The sequence below is a fragment of the Lycorma delicatula genome, chromosome 3 (genome assembly GCF_047948215.1).
Source record: "Lycorma delicatula isolate Av1 chromosome 3, ASM4794821v1, whole genome shotgun sequence".
In the NCBI taxonomy this organism is placed as follows: Eukaryota; Metazoa; Arthropoda; class Insecta; order Hemiptera; family Fulgoridae; genus Lycorma; species Lycorma delicatula.
This window is the reverse complement of record NC_134457.1, coordinates 211,388,562-211,409,186: the sequence shown is the minus strand read 5'-3', so window position 1 is coordinate 211,409,186 and position 20,625 is coordinate 211,388,562. Positions and strand designations below refer to the sequence as shown.

General features: G+C 31.5%; 1 protein-coding gene across 1 annotated transcript in view; it reads right to left on the bottom strand.

The window, feature by feature from the left end:
* The window catches only part of lft (Limb expression 1 family member lowfat), a 475,902-nt gene that overhangs the window by 16,521 nt on the left and 438,756 nt on the right, over positions 1-20,625 (bottom strand). Inside the window, exon 3 of the mRNA XM_075361449.1 lies at positions 12,304-12,444. Coding sequence (XP_075217564.1) covers positions 12,304-12,444 — 141 coding nt within the window. The remainder of the gene's footprint in view (positions 1-12,303; positions 12,445-20,625) is intronic.

Here is a 20,625-nt window from a genome sequence, read left to right as displayed (position 1 = left end):
CGTACAATAACTTTGTTAAACGGTTAAAAAAAACATAAAACTTAAACAAAACTTGTAGAGAATTTAATTCTAAACAAAATTGTATATCATAAGTTGAATAAAACAATGAAAAGTTAGACAAATTTGAATTTTATTTAGAAGCAGGACTTTACTTCATTTGTTAGAAAAGTATTCATCTAATGTAAACAAAAACCAAATTCTTCTTTGGTGATGTGAAAAATTTGTAATAACAAAATTTACTATTAAAAAATTAAAAAAAAAAAAACAATGGAAATTACACAACAAAAGTAAAAAATATATAAATAAATAAAAATTACTTTTATAATGATAGAAATACAATAAATTATTATTTAAAAGTTGGCAATATAATAACAGCTGATCAACAATGCGTAATGCTGTATCAGTGTTTAAATCACTTTGTAAGGTACATTATATACATCGGGTGCTGTGAATTCTGTTGCCATTAGCAAAGTTTTTCTGTGAATTTTTGTTTGAATGTGATCGGTTGGCCATTGAAGAAATGCCGTACATATTTACAACAGAGAAATACGCTGATAAGATATTCGTTTTGGGTGTGTGTAATAGTAATTAACATGAAATATGCTTTCCGAATTGCAGGATTTCAGATTCCAAATCAATTAGTGTGACTTTTCTCAATCTTCGGGAAACAAGTTCGCTACCTAGTATTCGTACCAACTGCGAACGATCTGTCCAATACGACGTTGGTATTGATAAAATTATTATCGATACAGTTTAGGGCAGTCCATGCATCAGTACACGACGTCTCTCTAAGCGGATCGGAGTTTTGCATTTGATGGTTTGGAGATCACTTAAACAAAACAAATTTTATCCTTATCATAAACAGCCGGTTCAACATCTACACCCAGGAGACGGTCCGCTTCGCTTGGAGTTTTGAAACCGGTGGAATATAAATCGACTAATAAGTAAGTAAGGTTCGTTTACCGACGAGGCAAATTTCACTCGAGATAACGTCAACGATTTACGTAATGAGCTTACGTGGGCAGAAGTAAATCCTCAAGAAACGGTGGAAGCCAATTTTCAACACCAATGTAAATTCACGGTGCGGTCTTTTCATTATTAGCTATTAGGAGTGTTCATATTATATGGCCGCTTAAATGCTAAGGTCTACTTGCACTATCTTCAAGAAGAATTGCCGCAGCTGCTTAAAGATATTCCTTTAGCGCTGAAACGCAAAGTATACTACTTCCATCACCATGGCACGCCTCTCTAGATCTCTTGTGCCGTTTCCATTCAATTAAATCATCGTTTTCTTGAGAAATAGATCGGTGGTGGAGGTCAACATTCCTGTCCACCAAGATCGCCAAATGTTAACCTTTAGATTTTTGCATCTGGGGATAGATGAAAGATATTGTATACAAAACAAAAATATATTCTCGTAAGGAATTAATTGTCCGCATTATGGATGCGGCTGAGTAACATAAGAACAGCCCTGAAGAACTAAAAAGAGTAACAAAAGCAGTACAGAAGCTTGTCAAGAATTGTGTTGAAAATGGTAGGCTCATTTTTTTACATTTATTATAAAATGGTACGAATAATGTACTTTGGTCTAGTGTACTGTTCCTAAATAATATTCAAATTATATAAAATTTTAAAAAAATTCAGTAAAATTTTTTATTTGTTTTATTCAACTTATCTTATACCGCTTTGTTCAGAATTAAATTAGCTACAAGTTTAAAGGTTTTATGATTTTTTACCCATTTAACAAAGTTATTGTACGTCAAAAATAAAAAAGGGGTTTTATCCCAATTTATTGGTTTTCATCCTAGATTTCTCAAACACTAATGCAGATACAGATCTGGTACCTATTTTATACGATCTTTCAGATCAAAAACCATAAAATATCACTAATTACGCCCCTTAATTAACGTTCTAAAAATTTCAGTACCACCGCATTTCAATGGGGTAGCTGAAATAATTTTTCCTATAGCGGTGACGCCACTGTACCAGATCATTATATTCGTAGCACAAATATAAAATAGGCAAACAAGCAGATAAAAACTAAAAAAAAAAAAAAACCCGAAAAATCTTTTAAATTTTATTAACTAAATCCTATGTATTCCCTTAATTATCGTAAGATTTCATTTATTTTTTTTTTTTAATTTCTAAATGCTTCCAAAAATAATGATTTCTGTAATAATTAAAAAAGTAATCCAAAATCCTTATTAAAAAAAACAGTAGTAATACGAAACGAAAAAAATCAATAGATTTGTGGGTGGTATCGACATAGATGATTAGTTTCTAGTTACTTATCATACAGGAATCAGAACTAACGTAAGAAGAAATGTGGTGGAACATCTTTGGGTGGTCTGTAGACGGTAGAAACATTCAAGCAGAGATATAATATCATCGTGATCTTGGTTGCGATGAAAAAGATTTACTTTTTGTTCATCAGTACTTAATAAATCATTTCAAAATAACACATAATAAAATAAAATTACCATATATCACAACTATAATTTATAAAGGAATTAATCAATTTTTTTTGTGTACGTGTATATATTTAACGTACACATACATACACGCGCAACTGAATGCACACACAAACATGCAATAATACAGTGCTGTGCTTTTTTAAACACCGTTATTATCAGGACGTATGAAACGTCCAATGAATATACTCCGATGTATGTAATATTTTTTAGGTACGCATTTCTTTTAAGAGTATTATAATTTAAATATATAACTGCTGGTCCGATTTTTTTTCTTTCTTTTAGCTACATATGCAGGAGTTTTTTACAAGTGTTTTAATGTAAGCAGAATAATCTGTATTTAACCATTAATCTGTTTCTTTAGATGCTGTCTTCTATCCAGGCGAATATTTTATATACTTATATATTATTTTATTTTTTAATATATTTTATTGCTAAAATTATATTTGTAAAAGTATATTATAAAATTAATAATATAATACTTAAAATAAAAGTATAAAACGTACAACCTTTTTTTAAAAAAAAACCGTATTAAAGTTTTAAATTAATAAAAAAGAATTATTTAAGTTTTCATGTAATTTTGGGATTATGAAATCGGGGCAAATTAAAAACGAACATACCAACAAATTAATAATTTTTAAAATGATACCTGCTCTAAATTATCGATATTATAATAACTGAAAAGTGGTACTTTTTCGATTTTCATTGAGCATTCTAAAATCTTTATCGTTATTATTATCGATTATTTTAATTATATTTTTATTTACCCGTTAAATGTAAGTAGGTATAAAAAATAAGGTGGTGGTAAATGCGGCAGGCCGCACATATGCGGATCCTCTTCGCACTGTAAAGGATTCCGTATCGCCGGCAAAGCAGGTATACTCTCGGTTCGTCGAGGTCAGGGAGAGGACCTTCACATCAGAGTTACGGACGCTGGAGATGTTACTGAGCAGCTATGCCGGCAAATTTTGGACAAGATGGAGGACACGATAATGGAGGGCCGGTAGGGGCGTTCGACGTGTTCACCTGTTCATAAAGGACGTAGACCCCCTTACCTCTGAGGTGGATTTAGTACGTGATATCCACAAGACGGCTGTGAGATGAGGACATCTCATCGTCAGTGACGATGAGATGTCCTCTTCCGGCGACCCTCACTTGGGGATATAAAAAAGGCTACGGTGGCGGTTCCGTCTCACCTCGCGGATAAATTGATGAAGGACGGCCATATCCGAATTGGGTGGGTGTCTTGCCGGGTTTCAAGGAGGTCAGCCGAGTAGCGTTGCTATAGATGTTGCGGGATTGGGCATCGAGCTAGGTACTGAGACTCACCCGATAGGCGAGGACATTGCTTCAACTGTGGGATTGCGGGGAATCTACATGAGGTTTGCCCAACGGAGACTAAATGTACCCTTTGTAATTCTCAGGGGGCTGCAGGACTACGACCAAATAATGAGGTGCTTTTCCTGTGTTTTGGGGAAGACCCGGGTTGGGACAGCCCTGTTCAGGAGGGGATGGCCGCTTAGGTGTCCTGCTGCCGGTGATTGGACAGGGACTCCCTTAGTCTTCCGACTGAAACTTCGATGAGGGAGGCACAGTAAGACCGTTGTCCCGGTGTGGGATCCCTTTGGGGTTCCTCATTTGAGGCTTGGCATTAAGATCGGAGTCTCGGTCGGGGAATCCCTACGAAGTCCCATCATTAGAGGCATGGACACTAATTAAAAACCGAGTCCCACCTGTCTGGGGGGAACGTCAGTTCTCAACTAGGCAGTTTGAGGCGATGGCACTTGCTGGAGTTGTGTTCATGCTTGGTTTCGGGTACGGCTCCAGAAGGAGGATAAAGGCTGATGAACTCAAAAAAATTACGTAAATCGGTTTAAAAAAATAACGCTGTCTATTTGAAAAAACCCATTCGCTAGAAAAGAAAATATTCTTGATAAGCGTCTTCACAAAAATACGAAATGGGATGCAGATAAAACCACACTTTAGCTCACTCTGAGCTAAAGGCTTTCGGAGCCTTTATTTTACGTGGATCATATGCGCATAAAATAAACAGAAAATATAGTTTTATAATTTTTTTTTAGTATAACTTTCAATTCTATTTTTTTTTTTTCATTTTGAGCGTACTAATTCAAAATTTTCAAATAGTACTTTTGAAATTTCGCTTGAAAATACTCGGAACATCAGAATGAGATTAGGCTAAGTATCGTTACGGTACAACTATCTATTACGAAGCCACGATGACAGATATGAAAATGAGACGTTTTTACACATGACCCTTGACAAAGAATTTTTTGTAAAAGTTCTCTTTCATTTAAGTTATCTGGAAACATCCTCTGCAGAATAAAAAAAATCTTCAAAATTGATACACTGGGTGAAGAGTACACTAGAAAATTACCGGTTTAATATATTTTCTTGTTAAAATTATATTTGTAAAAGTACTGTATATTATAAAAATAATAATATAATACTCAAAATAAAAGTATAAAACGTACGATCTTTTTTAAAAAAAAAACCGCAATAAAAAAATTAAATTAATAAAAAATAATTAAACTACACCGGTTTAACAGAAAATTCCTCCTTTTTTATAGTGGTTTAAATACTGTAAAATCTTTGCAATTTTATTTGCAATACTTTTTTCCTTAGCGAAGAACGTGTAGAATATTTTTTTATTTTCATTACATTTTTCCACCTTCTTCAATTAAATTTGGTAGAATTTTATAGGTTGATCTATTCTTTTTTACAAAGTATATCTTTCTTTCTTTTTCCTGTTTAGCCTCCGGTAACTACCGTTTAGATAATTCTTCAGAGGATGAATGAGGATGATATGTATGAGTGTAAATGAAGTGTTGTAGTCTTGTACATTCTCAGTTCGACCGTTCCTGAGATGTGTGGTTAATTGAAACCCAACCACCAAAGAACACCGGTATCCACGATCTAGTATTCAAATCCGTGTAAAATACAAAGTATATCTGGCTAAATGATATCAGCATCAAATTTGGTGTAAAAAATCTGATGTACACAACACATGACTTCCTTTGTACGCCTATTAAATTACATTTACATATTTTTTTTTTTTTTTTTTAATGAAAAGTACATAAAATTTTATTTCATTAAAAACTTTTGATATATTTTAATTTTTTTGTTATTGTATTGAATTGTTATTCATTGTAAAACACTTTTACAATGAGAGGTTATAATTGTTAATAAACCAATATATTTGAATTATAAAAAAAAATTAAAAACAGGAGATGAAGTCTGATTCGAACCAACGTGCCTTCCCCTAAGATCCAAATATTACATTAATTAAAATTTTATTTGGCTATAACTGTGGAACCAATGAAAATAAATACCAGTTATGATATATCGTTGAAAAGCTCCCAATGAGGGCTTATTACTGCAGTTAAGAAAAAGTCTAAAAATCCACAATTTTTTAGATTTTGGGCTTATTTGGACACTTTTTTTCAGTTGATTGCAATCAAAAGAGGAGTTGCACAACTAGATGTTACAACACAGTCCTAAATCCAAAATTTCAACATCCTACGACTAATCGTTATTGAGTTATGCGTACATAACATACATACTTATACATACATACGTACGTACAGATGTCACGCCGAAACTGGTCGAAATGGATTCAGCGATGGTCAAAATGAATATTTCAGTTGAAATTTGGAGACCGAAATTTTTTGCGATCACAATACTTTACTTCGTACAAGGAAGTAATAATATTTACTCTTTAGTACTAAGTTCACATACAAATTACATTTATAAATACAATTTCATTACATTCACACACGGATTCTTCTTGGATTATAACATTTAAAACTATTCTTATTTTTTTTAATTTCACGGCTGTAGTGATATATGCTGCTATAGTAAAAACGGGAAAATATAAATCCGTCAAAAAAAAAAAAAATTTTTTTTTTTGTTTTGTCCATAAGGAGTATTAAAAACCTTTTTTAACAAAAAAAAAGATAAATTTAAATAAATTTTAAATAATCTGCGAAAAAAAATTTTATTCCAACAAAGTCCAAAACCTTTTTATTTTGTCAGACGGAAGTTTTTACATATGTATGTTGGCCTGTATTTGGTCTTATAACGCTTGACACCGTTGACCTACTATCTTTAAATTTGGTAGGCAGATACTAACTTCGGGGGAAAAGAATGTATTAAATATTTTTACAAAATTTTTGAAAGTGAGTGAGGATGTTTTGGTCAAAATAAAATTTCAACTCTTCACTAAGGCACTTAAGCAAAAAGGTTTTCTAACAAAAGGTCAAGTTTTTTTTATCGAGGTCACAAATTACCAAAAATTTTCATTTAATATTCAACTCTTCTCCAGAAATGACTATATATTTTAAACATTTTTTTCTATGTTGCTTCAGAAAAGGAATTAATAGAAATTTTTGCGTTTATATTTTCGATATCGATAGGCCTTCAAACGACTTTAAACATTTTTTGCCCATCTCATTCCAGTGGTCTGTAATCCCACAAAACAAAAAAAAAAATATATATATATATACTTCTTTGAAGAGAAGAAATAAATTATTTCTTGTTTTTAATTAGTATTTACAGTTAAAACCACTAAATCATTGTGATTTTTCTGGATTTTTTTAGAACGCCAAAGCTTAAATAACTTTTCACGATAGAATCTTAAGAAAAATTAATTTATTGAGACTTGTACTTAAGCTGGTAAAGCATCATTGATAAGTGTTATGTTGCTCCTAGCTGGATAAATATACTTTCATTGCAAATGGATTGAATCAGTATGAATGTTTTTTTTTTGTTTCGTTTCGCGGGTTCTTTTTTCGAGTTGATCGTCCTTTTCTCATTATTTATTCATTTCCCTTATACCTTTCCTTCGTCGTATTTTCCCAGGGTTTTGGATAGATGCGCATAGAGTCTGTTTAAATGATGTGGACATTTATAGATCAATTTTTTTCTTAATATTTATAATTTGGTTGAAGCTGATCTATTATGGATGGATCTACTTACTCGTATTTGTTACTTACACTAGGACTTAGAAGTTCATTAGGCAAAATCGTGCTTCTTAATCACTGCTTATTTAAGCATAAATAAATTATACCTCTTAGGTAATTTTTTATTCTAGCTCATGTTTTAATAATACTAATCTATTTGTTTTCTAAATTAATTACTACACCTTAATTATACGTATTAAAGTAACATAATAAAATGCGTTTTTGTTATTATTATTATTAATAATAATTATGTAAGTAGAAACAATCTTATTACCAATATAATAAAACTAAAAGGCCTACACGTATTCTGTTAATGGACAATATTACTATTAATTTCTTTGTTTAGTAATAATTATGTTGCATAATAAAAATGGACGGCGACATCCTGCGTTTACAATACAACTTTTAAACAAAGAACGGAAGAGCGATAATAAAGAAAGAATTTTTCCCAGAGATATGTTCGACACGTTTTATCGTAACCAGCTGTATTATGTTTAGAAAAAAAAAGTAGAGTACTTTTTTATATCGGGCCTATTATTTTTTAAAGTGTGTGTGTGTGTGTATATATATATATATATATATATATAAATAGTGGGATAACACATCATACACTTCCTGTAATAAACAGGCTATATACATTAAAAATAATGGTGTTTTTGCCTAAATAACATTAAAAAAAAATGTTGATGGATTTTTTTTTTAATAACAACAATATATATCTTTACCATCTTTTGGAATTCTCAAATATGATTATAAAAAAGAAATTAAAGTAAACATGTTTTTCTCAGAGTAAAAATTAATCCATCAACATTTTTTTTTAATGTTATTTAGGCAAAAACTCTGAGAAAAACATGTTTACTTTAATTTCTTTTTTATAAACATATTTGAGAATTCCAAAAGATGGTAAAGATATATATTGTTGTTACAAAAAAAAAAAAAAACAATTTTACAAAATGTTCTAAAATCACAATATTCTACAAAATTTATAATTTGGTTCATTACATGCGGTGAACTTTTAAAATACCAACATTTACAAAAAAAAAAAATTACTTAAAAACAAAATTCATTTTGTTTTTAAGTAATGTTTAAGTAAACAAAATTAATTATACGAGTTAAGTTTTTTAAATCTTTTTGCAAAAAAGAGCATTTCAAACTTGGCAGGGCTACTTAGTGTTTCTTCAGACCAATTAAAGTACCATCAAAAACGTAGCTCGCAATCAGAACTAGTAAATATTAGAAACAAATAAAATATTTCTAAAAAAAATTCGTTATGATTTATTAAATATAAAGTCTATGTGCTTATTAGGGGGGGGGGGGAGAAAGAAAACGCTCAATTAAGGGAATGATTGTATTAGAACGTCGTCTGGAACTAAGAGTAGATGGTCATTTCAACAGTTAGACGACAATCGTCCGTTTTTTTTGTCTTCAGTCATTTGACTGGTTTGATGCAGCTCTTCAAGATTCCCTATTTAGTGCTAGTTGTTGCATTTCAGTATACCCCCTACAACTGTAAATATCGTCCGTAAATATAAAGAAATAATTACAAAAAAAAAAAAAATATATATATATCAATATAAATGCAAAAAATAAAGAATGATGTATTTATAACATAGAAAAAAGCTTTTTAATATACTCGTAAATGAAATACAGGATGAGCAACATAAAACCGAACCCATAACGAAACCGCTGCAGAATCGGTAGATAATAATAGAATTTTATGAATAATACGGATAAATTAAGGAAAACGTAATTTAAATATTGCATTTATTTACCTTATTTTTACAAAAGATGTTCAAAATGACCATCCTGGACATCGATGCACTTTTATGCTCGACTGATCTGTCCACCAACAATGTTTCCGAGAAGCCAGTTGCAATAAAAAGTCTTTTCGGTTTGTCTGTCTCCTTCAATTGTTGAACAGTTGTAATGCGCTATGGTTTCAATTTTAATTCATGAAGAATTTTACGACAAGATGTGTATTTAACATCAGATTTTTGGGATAACTTGCTTAATGGTTTTTTTTGGATTGGAAGTAATTCAACTTTCAATATCGGCAATGGCCTGTGGAGTCCTAACGGAGGGTTGCCTGCCTATTTCATTTTGCATTTGAAACCGAACCTGTTGTACGCCATTTTTTAACTAAATCGTGTACGCTACTCTTCGCTGGGCATTCGGAAATTTTTCTACGAATACTTGACGTGATTTTTCAAACAATCCAGAACGAATGTAGTCCTGCTACAGCTATCCTTTCCTGGACTGAATAAGCATGTTATTAAGATTCATTGTCAAAAATGTAGAGCGCCAAGCCAATCGTAGGGTAAGTTTATTCTTCGTGATTATTAGTCGATAAAAAAATGTTTGTCCTTTTCTGCATCATGTACTTGTCAAAAAAATAACAAAAAAGATCCAATTTAATTATGTTTTTCATGATAAACAAATTAACCTAAATTTCATTTGAACATTATTTTTTATTTAGATTAGTAAGAGTAAACGACTTAATTATTTTGAATAAAAATGATGAATTCATAATTGGTTTTACAGAAATATTTAAATTAAAAATAACTATTGAAGTATAACAACTATTATTTTTAATCTTACTATTTTTTTTGCTTGATTTCGCCGCATAAGCTTGAAGCTTGTGCTTGGAATTTTCGAATGTTTTTATTCCAAATCGGCATGTACTCAAAATTAGTTACACAGAATTGTGATTAAATTACAGATACATATTTAGTTCAGTACACCTTCTTATATTCTTGAAAACTTAGTTCTTCTCGTTCTGAATTATATCGCTACACGTAAACATATACTGCTACGCAGATGATATAGCGTTGCTAGTGGAGGCGGAAACAAGGTATGAGGCTATAGGCAAAATAACTTAGTCGTATACAAGGATTAGCGAGTGGATGGCTGGGGGAAGGACTGGAGTTGGCTCCTGAAAAGAGGAGATGGTGGTGATCTCTGCCGCCAGAAGGAGGCCAACTTTACGTCTGATACTTGATAGCATAGAAATTGTGTCTCAGGTGGCCATAAAATACTTGGGAATCTGGGTTGACTCCAGACTAAGATTTAGTACTGAAGTACTCTCCGGGCTTGTGAGAAGGCAGAGAAAACGAGGAGCTTATTGCTAACCTACTCCCGAATACAAGAGGGCCCTCCCAACATAGGAGGCAATTGCTTACTGGTGTGATCTATTCAGCCCTGCTATAAGGCGCCGAGTTGTGGGCGGGCGTTGTTAGATTTGCCAAGTACAGGGGTAAATTGGAATCTATCCTTAGGAGGTGTTGCATCAGAGTAGCGGCCGCCTATATGACGGTGTCCAGGGAGGTGGTTGAGGTGATTGCTGGATTCCGGCCTGTAGATTTGATAATGCGGCGTAGCAGAACTAGGAAACTGAGAACACTCCTATTAGAGGAAAGGAAGCGTTCTGCTGAAAAACTAGAAGAAGAGATCGTACAAACATAGCAGGAGCGGTGGGATCGGGCCACGAAGGGTAGGTGGACCCACCGACTTATTGGGGACATCAGGGGGTGATGTCGGAGGATCCGTGGCACGCTGAGTTTTGAGTTAACGCAATTCCTGGCGGGTCATGGGAGATTCAGATCTTATTTGTGTAGATTCGGGCTCGATCAATCTGAAAATTGTTCGGAGTGCGAGGTGGAAGAGACCCCTCAATATGTTTTCTTTTTGTGTCCGCGATTCGCCGTAGAGCGTAGAGAGATGCTCAGCAACCTGAGACGTGAGCACATGTTTCGCTCTGAAGATATCCTACGAGTCCTACTACAAGCTGAGGCACAGTGGAAGACTGGAAAGATTCGTCAGGACGGTCATGAGGAAGCTCCAATTACATGAGAAGTTTCGCAGAGAGGAATGGCACCGGAGGGCGCGGGGACGGATAGGTCCTCGGCTGAGTGCCTAGAGGATCACCGTACGTGTGGGGTTCGCCTGAGTGCGATGAGGCCGGGGACACTGCTCGTGCGTCTGATGGTGGCTACTGGTAAATGGTGTGTGGGACTAAGATTTCTGTCTTGACGACTGTGTGGGTGTGTAACGCGTGGGTGTTGCGGATGTTAGTAGCTTGTCCAATTTTCTGCAGGTTCTTGTGTGTTGTTGTTGTTGGAGTATGTATTTGACGTGCTGTATGTGTTGCTTCCACTAGTGTTGTTCGTGTGGTGTGTGACATTGTTGGATTGTTATGACTGTGTGTGTGGGCGATTCCCCCTTCTTCTGATGAAATGTTTTTATAAGCAGTCCCAGGAAGGAGGAAGCCAGGGGTGGAGGTTTAGTCAGTAGTGCGCAGGTATACATACGCCCCTTGTTATAACTGGCGGAACCTGTTAGCGAGCCCGAACTGCTTAGGTGCCTGTAATTGGGGTCCCTCCACCTCTTCAAAAAAAACAAAAAAAAAACACATATATTCCAGATTGTCATATATATTATAATATGTTAGCTTTTTCTTATTTCCTCTTTTTCCTTTGATTTTAGCCGAGTGGATAAGGCACATTTTTACAGCTGCATACCCTTCTTAACAGCAACCCTATCAGAGAGGATAGCTGCAAAAATATGATGTAAAAATGGCATCCCCCATCAGAATTCAAACCAGTGATACTTGGGTGACAGAAAAGCTACCGTTTCGTCAGGATATCGAAATATTATACTTTATTTGGAATGAAGATGCAATATCGAAAGACTTATTTTAAAATTATCGGCAGGTGAGTAATCCTGTATTTATGAATTGCTCACTACTAGCGGTCCATTTGCACCTAAATCTCTAATTTAATTGTAATTAAAAATATAATTAATTTTAATTTCATGAAGTAATAATGAAAATATTAAATAATATTTAAATATCAGACCTTAAATGAAGCTCTCGCTTCTGCCACAGCCTTTTCAATAAAATTGTCAGATATTCTTCTTGAAGGATGTTCATTAAATACAGAATTCATCAAAGCTATTTTCGCAGCACTTCTTCGAGCTTCTGCCTTTGTTTGGCAATTCTGTAACATAATTCATATAAATATAGAACGTTAACAAAAATTTAACATTGCTGAATAGAAAATAATGGTTACTTCTATGGTATATATGAAAAATCATAACGCATATTTTCATTAATTTTATTGTCACTAATCTATAATACGTTCCATGTATTACATTTAAACAAAGATAAGTGCTTTTGATAGAAATGTCTTTAATTTGTTTTAACTGGTAATTAAAAATTTAAAAAAAATAAATAAATAAAAGCATGAAGAATTGCTAAAGTAATTACATTAGAATAAAAAGAATTAAACGATAGATTCGGTAAAAGATCAAAGTAATTTAACGGAACTTTAATGATTTCTGATTTAATTGCTTAACTTGAAAATTCCATATTGTAATTTAAACACAAAACGTATATGAGTCGATTTAAATAAAGTATAGCGTCACAAAATGAAAGATCCACGATGACGTAATACATCGTGATTTATATAGTCATTATGAATTATTATTTTTTCAATCTTACAACAGATCAGTAGGGGGTAAGAAAGACAAAGACAATTTGTCCCTCTAACTTTATCTTTAAGATCGCTTATACATATAAAAAGAACTGCAAATATTCACTCATAGATATTTACTGAGTAGCAGTAACTAATACGAAAATCTTATAAAACAAGTTTTTTCTTTCAACATTTTATTCGTTTTTTTAATAATATTTTAATTTTGTAGTTTTCTATTAACATAAATTATATGCAACATAATAATTTTTCTGTTCTGTTAACGTAATATTTTTTTATATTATTCGTGGCTTAATTTATAAGTAACTGCTATAAAAAAATAATAATAATTATTAAAAAAATATATTTTCTAACCTTTAGTTTAAGAGATAAATTGATTTCACAAAATTAATACATAGAATTTGCGTTTAAAATTAATTTTATTTCACTATACTTTTTGTTGGTGTCAGAAAAATCGAACGTTTATGATAAATACTTCTTTTCACAGTAATTAATCTGACAAGTTTATCAATCAGGGACATAAATTTATTTATTTACAGATTTTCATATGAGAATTTTAACAGAAAAATTCGAAAACGGTTAAATCAGAATGAATTTATAAAAATTACATTCAAGCTTGTATTGAAATACAACTAACATATCAAAAAGTGTAATTAAAATGACAATATTTAAAGCTCTTTAAACAAGAAAGAATTTTGGGAACAATTTAAAAATTCATTTACATTTTAATAATTGGAATAGTTTATAAAAAGTATTGAAAATGACCTCTACCAAGATCAGTAGTACAATACTGCACACGTTTCAATCTGTTCAAACATTTTAACCAGCTGATACACGGAAATGTCTCTTAAGTATACCGTTATTGCGGTTTTTAATTGGTCAATCGTGCGTGGTCTATTGCGATACACTGGTTGTTTCGCTACCCCGATAAAAAGTATTCTGGTGGAGTCAAATCGGGCGATTTTTCAGGTCGCAAACCCCAAAATCGAATTTGATGGATTCGGTCGTAGCGTCCGAAATATCAAGCTGCATTTGTCGTTTAGTTTAGGTGGTCTTCCATTTCGGTCAGCGTCTTCAACAGAACCTGTTGCCCGAAATCTTTCGGAAAAATACGCAAAAATACGAAACGAGAGGAAGCACGTTCAATCATAACTCAGCAACTGATGTCTTGGTTTATTGCTGAGTAACACCCAACGAACCTTCATGACAACCCTAACGCTGAAAGAACAGAATGTACTACATAACTTTAAAGCGTACTGCACAGCGACTTTCCGAACGCATTGCGTAACAAAACAAAACGAAGGTACAATTTTTTTCTTATTAATTTTTAAAGGATTTATTGGTTTGAAAATATACGATAACTGGAAAACTGTTGATTGAAAATTCTCCAGTAGGATATTCAAAATAAAATAAAGGGTTTTTTGTAGGCAATATTTGTGCGCGATTTTCTCTAGCATTACGTTTAAAAGTATTAAAAAAAAGGAAATTTCTTTTAAACAGACTTTAATTTTTTAATATAAATTTCAGTAATAAAATGTATTAATAAAGTTGTTGCTCAGTTATAAAAGACCATTCTCGATTCTTTTTTCGTTATTTTGAAGCGAGTTGAACAGCTTCAAACTTATTTATTATAGTATAACTTATAGACATTTAGTATAGTTCTAAGTATTAGTTTGACATATTAATGAAATGTATTAGAACATCTGCTCCTACCTTCGTTAAAGAAAAAAAATACCTAATTATTTAAAAAAAATATATATAAATAGAAGTAAAATACTTTCCAATCCATCAAAGTAGACAAGAGGACCATTTTCATGTAACTCAGGACAGTAGTTACAGCCGAACAATAGTTCGGCTTTCGAGAAAGGGCTTTATTATGCTTCCGTTGCTGCATTTAATAAATTACCGATCCATTTAAAAAAACTTCCTGTCAATTTATTTAAAATAAAATTAAACTTCTTTTACAGAACTAATCTGTTGATATGTTTTTAAATAATACTAATAAATAAAAATTTGATGTGTACATCATATGAATTCGTTGAACGCATATTAAATTACATATTCACATTTTTAAAAGTACTTAAAATTATATTCCACTAATAACTTCTAATTTTTTTCATATTTTTTATTTTTATTGTTATTATTGAATTATTATTTATTGTAATTTTTCTTTTTTTTATAATCAGAGGTTTAAAATTATTAATAAATCAATAAAAAAAAAATGTTAAAAAAAAGGAAATGAAGTCGGATTCGAGCTGATGTGCCCTTCCCCTTGTAAGAACTAAATATTTCATTAATTAAAATTTTATTTGGTTATAACTCTGGAACCAATGGAAATAAATACAACTTATGGTATATCGTTGAAAAGCTCTCAATGAGGGCTTATTACTGCAGTTAAGAAAAAGTCCACAATCCAAAACATTTCGATTTTGGACTTTTTTGACATGACACTTTTGGTCCAGTCGATTGCAATCAAAAGGGGAGGTGCATAACTATACGTTACAACAGTAGTAAATCCAAAATTTCAGCATTCTACGAATAATCGTTTTTCAGTTATGCGAAATACATACGTACAGACGTCACGCCGAGTCAAAATGGATTCAGGGATGGTCAAAATGGATATATCCGTTGAAATCTGAAAACCGTAATTTTTCGCGATTACAATACTTCCTTGTAAAGTACAAGGAAAACCTTGTAAAAAGGAAACTCATATTTTCGATTATTTCAAATAATATTCTTTAAAACCTTCCAAATATTATTAGTATTAATGATTATTAAATAATTACTTTTATTTACTTATTATTTTTTTAATTACGAATTACTGCTTAGTAATTTTGGGGTTCTATAGTTATTTTATTTATTTAGAAACTTTACGTGTTCCAGTTACTACATATTTTAGTATTGGCTATAGCTTTTCCTTTTTTTCAAAAATTAATTGTATTTTGTGTCGCTGTTATGATCAAGTTTTTATTACGGGTTTTATGATCCGACCAGGCAAATAATAGGCCAGTTCCTTGTCTTATCTGTGGAGTAGCTCAACTACCATCCTTTCTGATGTTATTGTATGCTGTTATTATTATTTATATATCGATTAGATTAAAATATTTATTTTAAAATTGCAGGAGAACTGTGAAGTAAAAATAATCTTCTCGACACATACATTTGCCAACTTAATATTTTACTGACATATTCACAAATCACTACTTGTGTTAATGTCGTAGTGACTTAATTGTACTGTATTATAGAAATCTCGGAGATATTTGGTGTAGGTTTATTTAATCGAGAAATAAGGTAATTGAGTTCCTTGTTTGTGAGGTGATATATTATACACAATGTTGCAGGCTCTACAATCCCAGATTAATAATAAGCCTAGTACATGTTTCAAGAGTGGTGTAGTTGTAAAGAACAACAAAATTTATGTACAGTAATCTTATTAAAAATGTTTAAATAGACACAATATGTGTAGGTTGTGTACTCGTTATATGCGAATAACTAACTTATGAAGTCGATAGCAAAATACGAAGTCAAATAAATAACATACGACTAGAATTATCTGCATTTGATAACCAATGCCATAGCTTGTTTTTTTTTCTACAGTGTTGAATAAAAGGTGCTGGCAGCTGGCACAAGACTCTTGTAGTGGGTAGGTCATCCAATAAAAAGACATTACTGTGACTTGCATTTTACAGCCTGTTTTTCCTTCTACTGTTACTCATTTAGTAACTTATCAAACAAGATGGTAATTCATGTTGTCTGTATAAATAATGCCTCAAGCTTATTTAGAAGTATTCCATTAATATCAGTCACCGTGTAATGTTTGGCTCATCTTAACATGAGTGCAATAACTTACAAGAGAAATGTAAGCATTTCGTTTTCGACAAGAGAACCATCAGTTCTGGTTTAAAAAAGAATCGCGTTTAAATGTTCAATAAAACTGAAATAATAAAAACGACTTTTATTAAAACCTGTTAAAATCTAAAACACTTTTTTTTTAATTATTCTTTAAATTCCAATTTTATTGGATAATATTTCTATACTTTAGCTAGTTTTATTGAAAAATACTGAAAAAAGAAAGAAGCCGTAATAAGAAAGGGAGTCCGACAAGGATGTTCCCTGTCACCATTACTTTTTAATCTTTACATAAAACTAGTAGTTAATGATGTTAAAGAACAATTTAGATACGGAGTATCAGTACAAGGTGAAAAGATAAAATGCTACGATTTGCTGACGATATAGTAATTCTAGCTGAGAAAATTAATAGAAAAAAAAAGAAAATTAATAGAATAAAAATTATTTAGAAGAAACAATGAACGGCATGGATGAAGTCCTACGCAAGAAATACCGCATGGAACTAAACAAGATCTAAACGAAAGTAATGAAATGTAGTAGAAATAATGAAGATGGGCCACTGAATGTGAAAATAGGAAGAGAAAAGATTATGGAGTTAGAAGAATTTTGTTACTTGGGAAGTAGAATTACTAAAGATGGACGAAGCAAAAGTGACATAAAATGCCGAATAGCACAGGCGAAACGAGCTTTCAGTCGCAAATATAATTTGTTTACATCAAAAATTAATTTAAACGTCAGGAACAGATTTTTGAAAGTATGTGTTTGGAGCGGCGCGTTATATGGAAGTGAAACTTGGACGATCGGAGTACCTGAGAAGTACAGATTAGAAGCTATTGAAATGTGGTGCTACAGGAGAATGTTAAAAATCAGATGGGTGGATAAAGTGGCAAATGAAGAGGTATTGCGGCAAATAGATGAAGAAAGAAGCATTTGGAAAAATATAGTTAAAAGAAGAGACAGACTTATAGGCCACATATTACGGCATCCTGGAATAGTCGCTTTAATATTAGAGGGTCATGTAGAAGGAAAAAATTGTGTAGACAGGCAATGTTTGGAATATGTAAAACAAATTGTTAGGGATGTAGGTTGTAGGGGGTATACCGAAATCAAACGACTAGCACTAGATAGTGAATCTTGGAGAGCTGCATCAAACCAGTCAAATGACTGAAGACAAAAATATAAAATTTTATTTCTAATTCTTTGTTTATGTAGTAGGATTTTTGTTTGATCTTATACTATGATAATTTTCGAAAATTATAATTATATGAAATGAAAGTTTGTAATATTATCTTATAGTTAATTATAATGTTATCGTAAATTCTAGTTTTGAATTTCTCTCTAAAATTGTTTGTTTAAATTGTAAATTAGTTTTAAAATATACCTATACGAGTAAATAAAATAATTATTAACAACTGAATAAATATTTGCAAGCACCGATCTCAAATAAATTGTATATAAACTGGGATTCATATATATATATATAAATATGAATCATGTATATATATATATATATATATATATATATATATATACATATACAAATACTGTATTCAGTGATGAATCAAACATTTCTGTAAATTATTTACTTTTTTCATTATAAATGCTTACTTTTGTATAACTAATTTAGAAATTTTCTGTATGTTTATATATATATGCAGGGTGTCCTTAAAAGGTGAGGCCAAACTATAGGAAGTGATTCTACTTAACATACTGAAGAGGTCCAAAAACGCATATTTTTCTGTCTGTCCGCCATTTCGTTTTTTTTAAAGAAAAAAATTATTCTTAAACATCGGTTGATGATAAGGCAATAAAATTTGTACTTCATTTTAAACTAACATTTTTTAATAGGAAAAAAACAATACTTTTCGTTGACACATTTCAGAATAGTGGTCGTTTAAGTTTTTCAATCTTAAATATCTTAGAAAACATTAGATTTATCAAATCGTGTTTTATTATAAAAATTAAAAATCATTTTTATGTGAACAAAACAACACCTTACTCGTAAAAATCCGATTACAAACAACAGACTTATTGCAAAAGGTAAGCCTAGACGGATATGTCGGCCATCTTGTGTTTTTTATTATCGTGGTTTTAAATTAAAATTGATAATTTTAGCAATTTATTGCTAAAATTACGAACAAACATATGTTCGTAAACGATTTGCTGTCACATTACGGCTAACGAAAACTTTCACCCGGATTTTAGTTTCCCCGGTAAAATGTCATACTAAAATTTTTAAGGCGTTATATAAGGGGTAAACATGTTGGTTTCTTATGTTTTTTGACCTAAAAAATATAATAAAACAGGTCCTACAACTGTATATCTTGTAGTTTTCATAAAATTTAACATAAAACAGAAACGTTCGGTGACGAAAAACACATCTTTTTAGGTTTGAAGTACAATAACTATGTTAAATGACTAATGGGTAAATTTTATTATCAAAACCTGTATAGAATTTATGTTATTAATTCAAAAAAAAATATTATAATTAAAACAAAACTTAACAGAAAAATGTTATGAATTTATAAAAATTAAAAACAGCTGTACAATAAATTAAACCTTTGAAAATTTATGTTAGTAACACTAACTATAAGTTTCGAAATTTAATTAATTTGAATACTACACATTATCATAAAATTGCGGTAACGTGTTGTTAATAATAAACGTTAGACGGTTTAATTGTTTTTGACATAATTTCGATTTGGTTTAATCATTTTTGAGAATCAAGTTATTTAGTGTTTGTTGTACTCTATAAACTGTATCTACATTTTTTCAATTGAATCTGAATTTAAAAAAGTGAAATTCGGTTTTGAATTCTTTGTTTTCAAAAAACAAATGTCGTGCCTCTTCACTCATGTAGAATATGCTGATATGATTTTTGTGTGCGGTTTTTACGATGGAAGTGATCCAGCCGAGGTGGAGGAATACCGACGTAGTTATCTTGGACTAATAGTTCCAAACCGAAAAGTATTTTGTAGAATTTTTAACAACCATTCATGAGAATGGTACATTTCCTAGCGCTCATGTTTCAACTGAACGTCAAGTGATACATAGTGATGAAAGAGTAAACATTCTTCAGGTGGTACAGCTGAAGAAACATTTAACAACATACATTCCACAAAGTAGAGTATGGAGTACATTCATTATATACTCATGAACTGCATTCTTATCGTGTTCAGAAAGTTCAACACTTCCAGCTTTGGTGACCGTGCCAGACAACTGCAGTCTTGTCAACAGGTTAACAATAATTACCACTTAATTTCGTTCATAATATTTTCAAACGAAACTATTTTTAAATTCTGCATTTAAATGAATTTCCAGCAACGAATTTCGGTGAACGTTTGGTGTGACATGATTTACAACAAATTAATAGGTTCCTTCATACTAGAACAATGTGGGAGAAATTATCTGGCATTTTTAAACAATGAATTTCTTTTAGCGTATGAAAATTTCTCACTGGCATAACGGATTGAAAAGTATTATCAACTTGATGGAGTACCAGTTTACGAATGAAATAAAACAATTCTTAGATGAAAAATTTACTCGTAAATGGATTGGATGAAAGGGGCCGATAAATTAGGTACCTAGATCACCGGACTGTTAATTCCTTAGATTACTGTTTATGGAGATGGATGAATTGCGAGATATACAAGCAGTAATTAGTAGACACATGTGATAAATTGAACGCTCCATTCTCAATGCTACTGCCCTCATCAAGGAATGGGAAAATATCATCATTACGTTAACGACAGAAAATGAAAAGAAACGAGTTTCCTGCAAGTAAAACGAAGTGCATTGATGGAATTTTAGAACAGTTATTATAAATTATTACAGTAT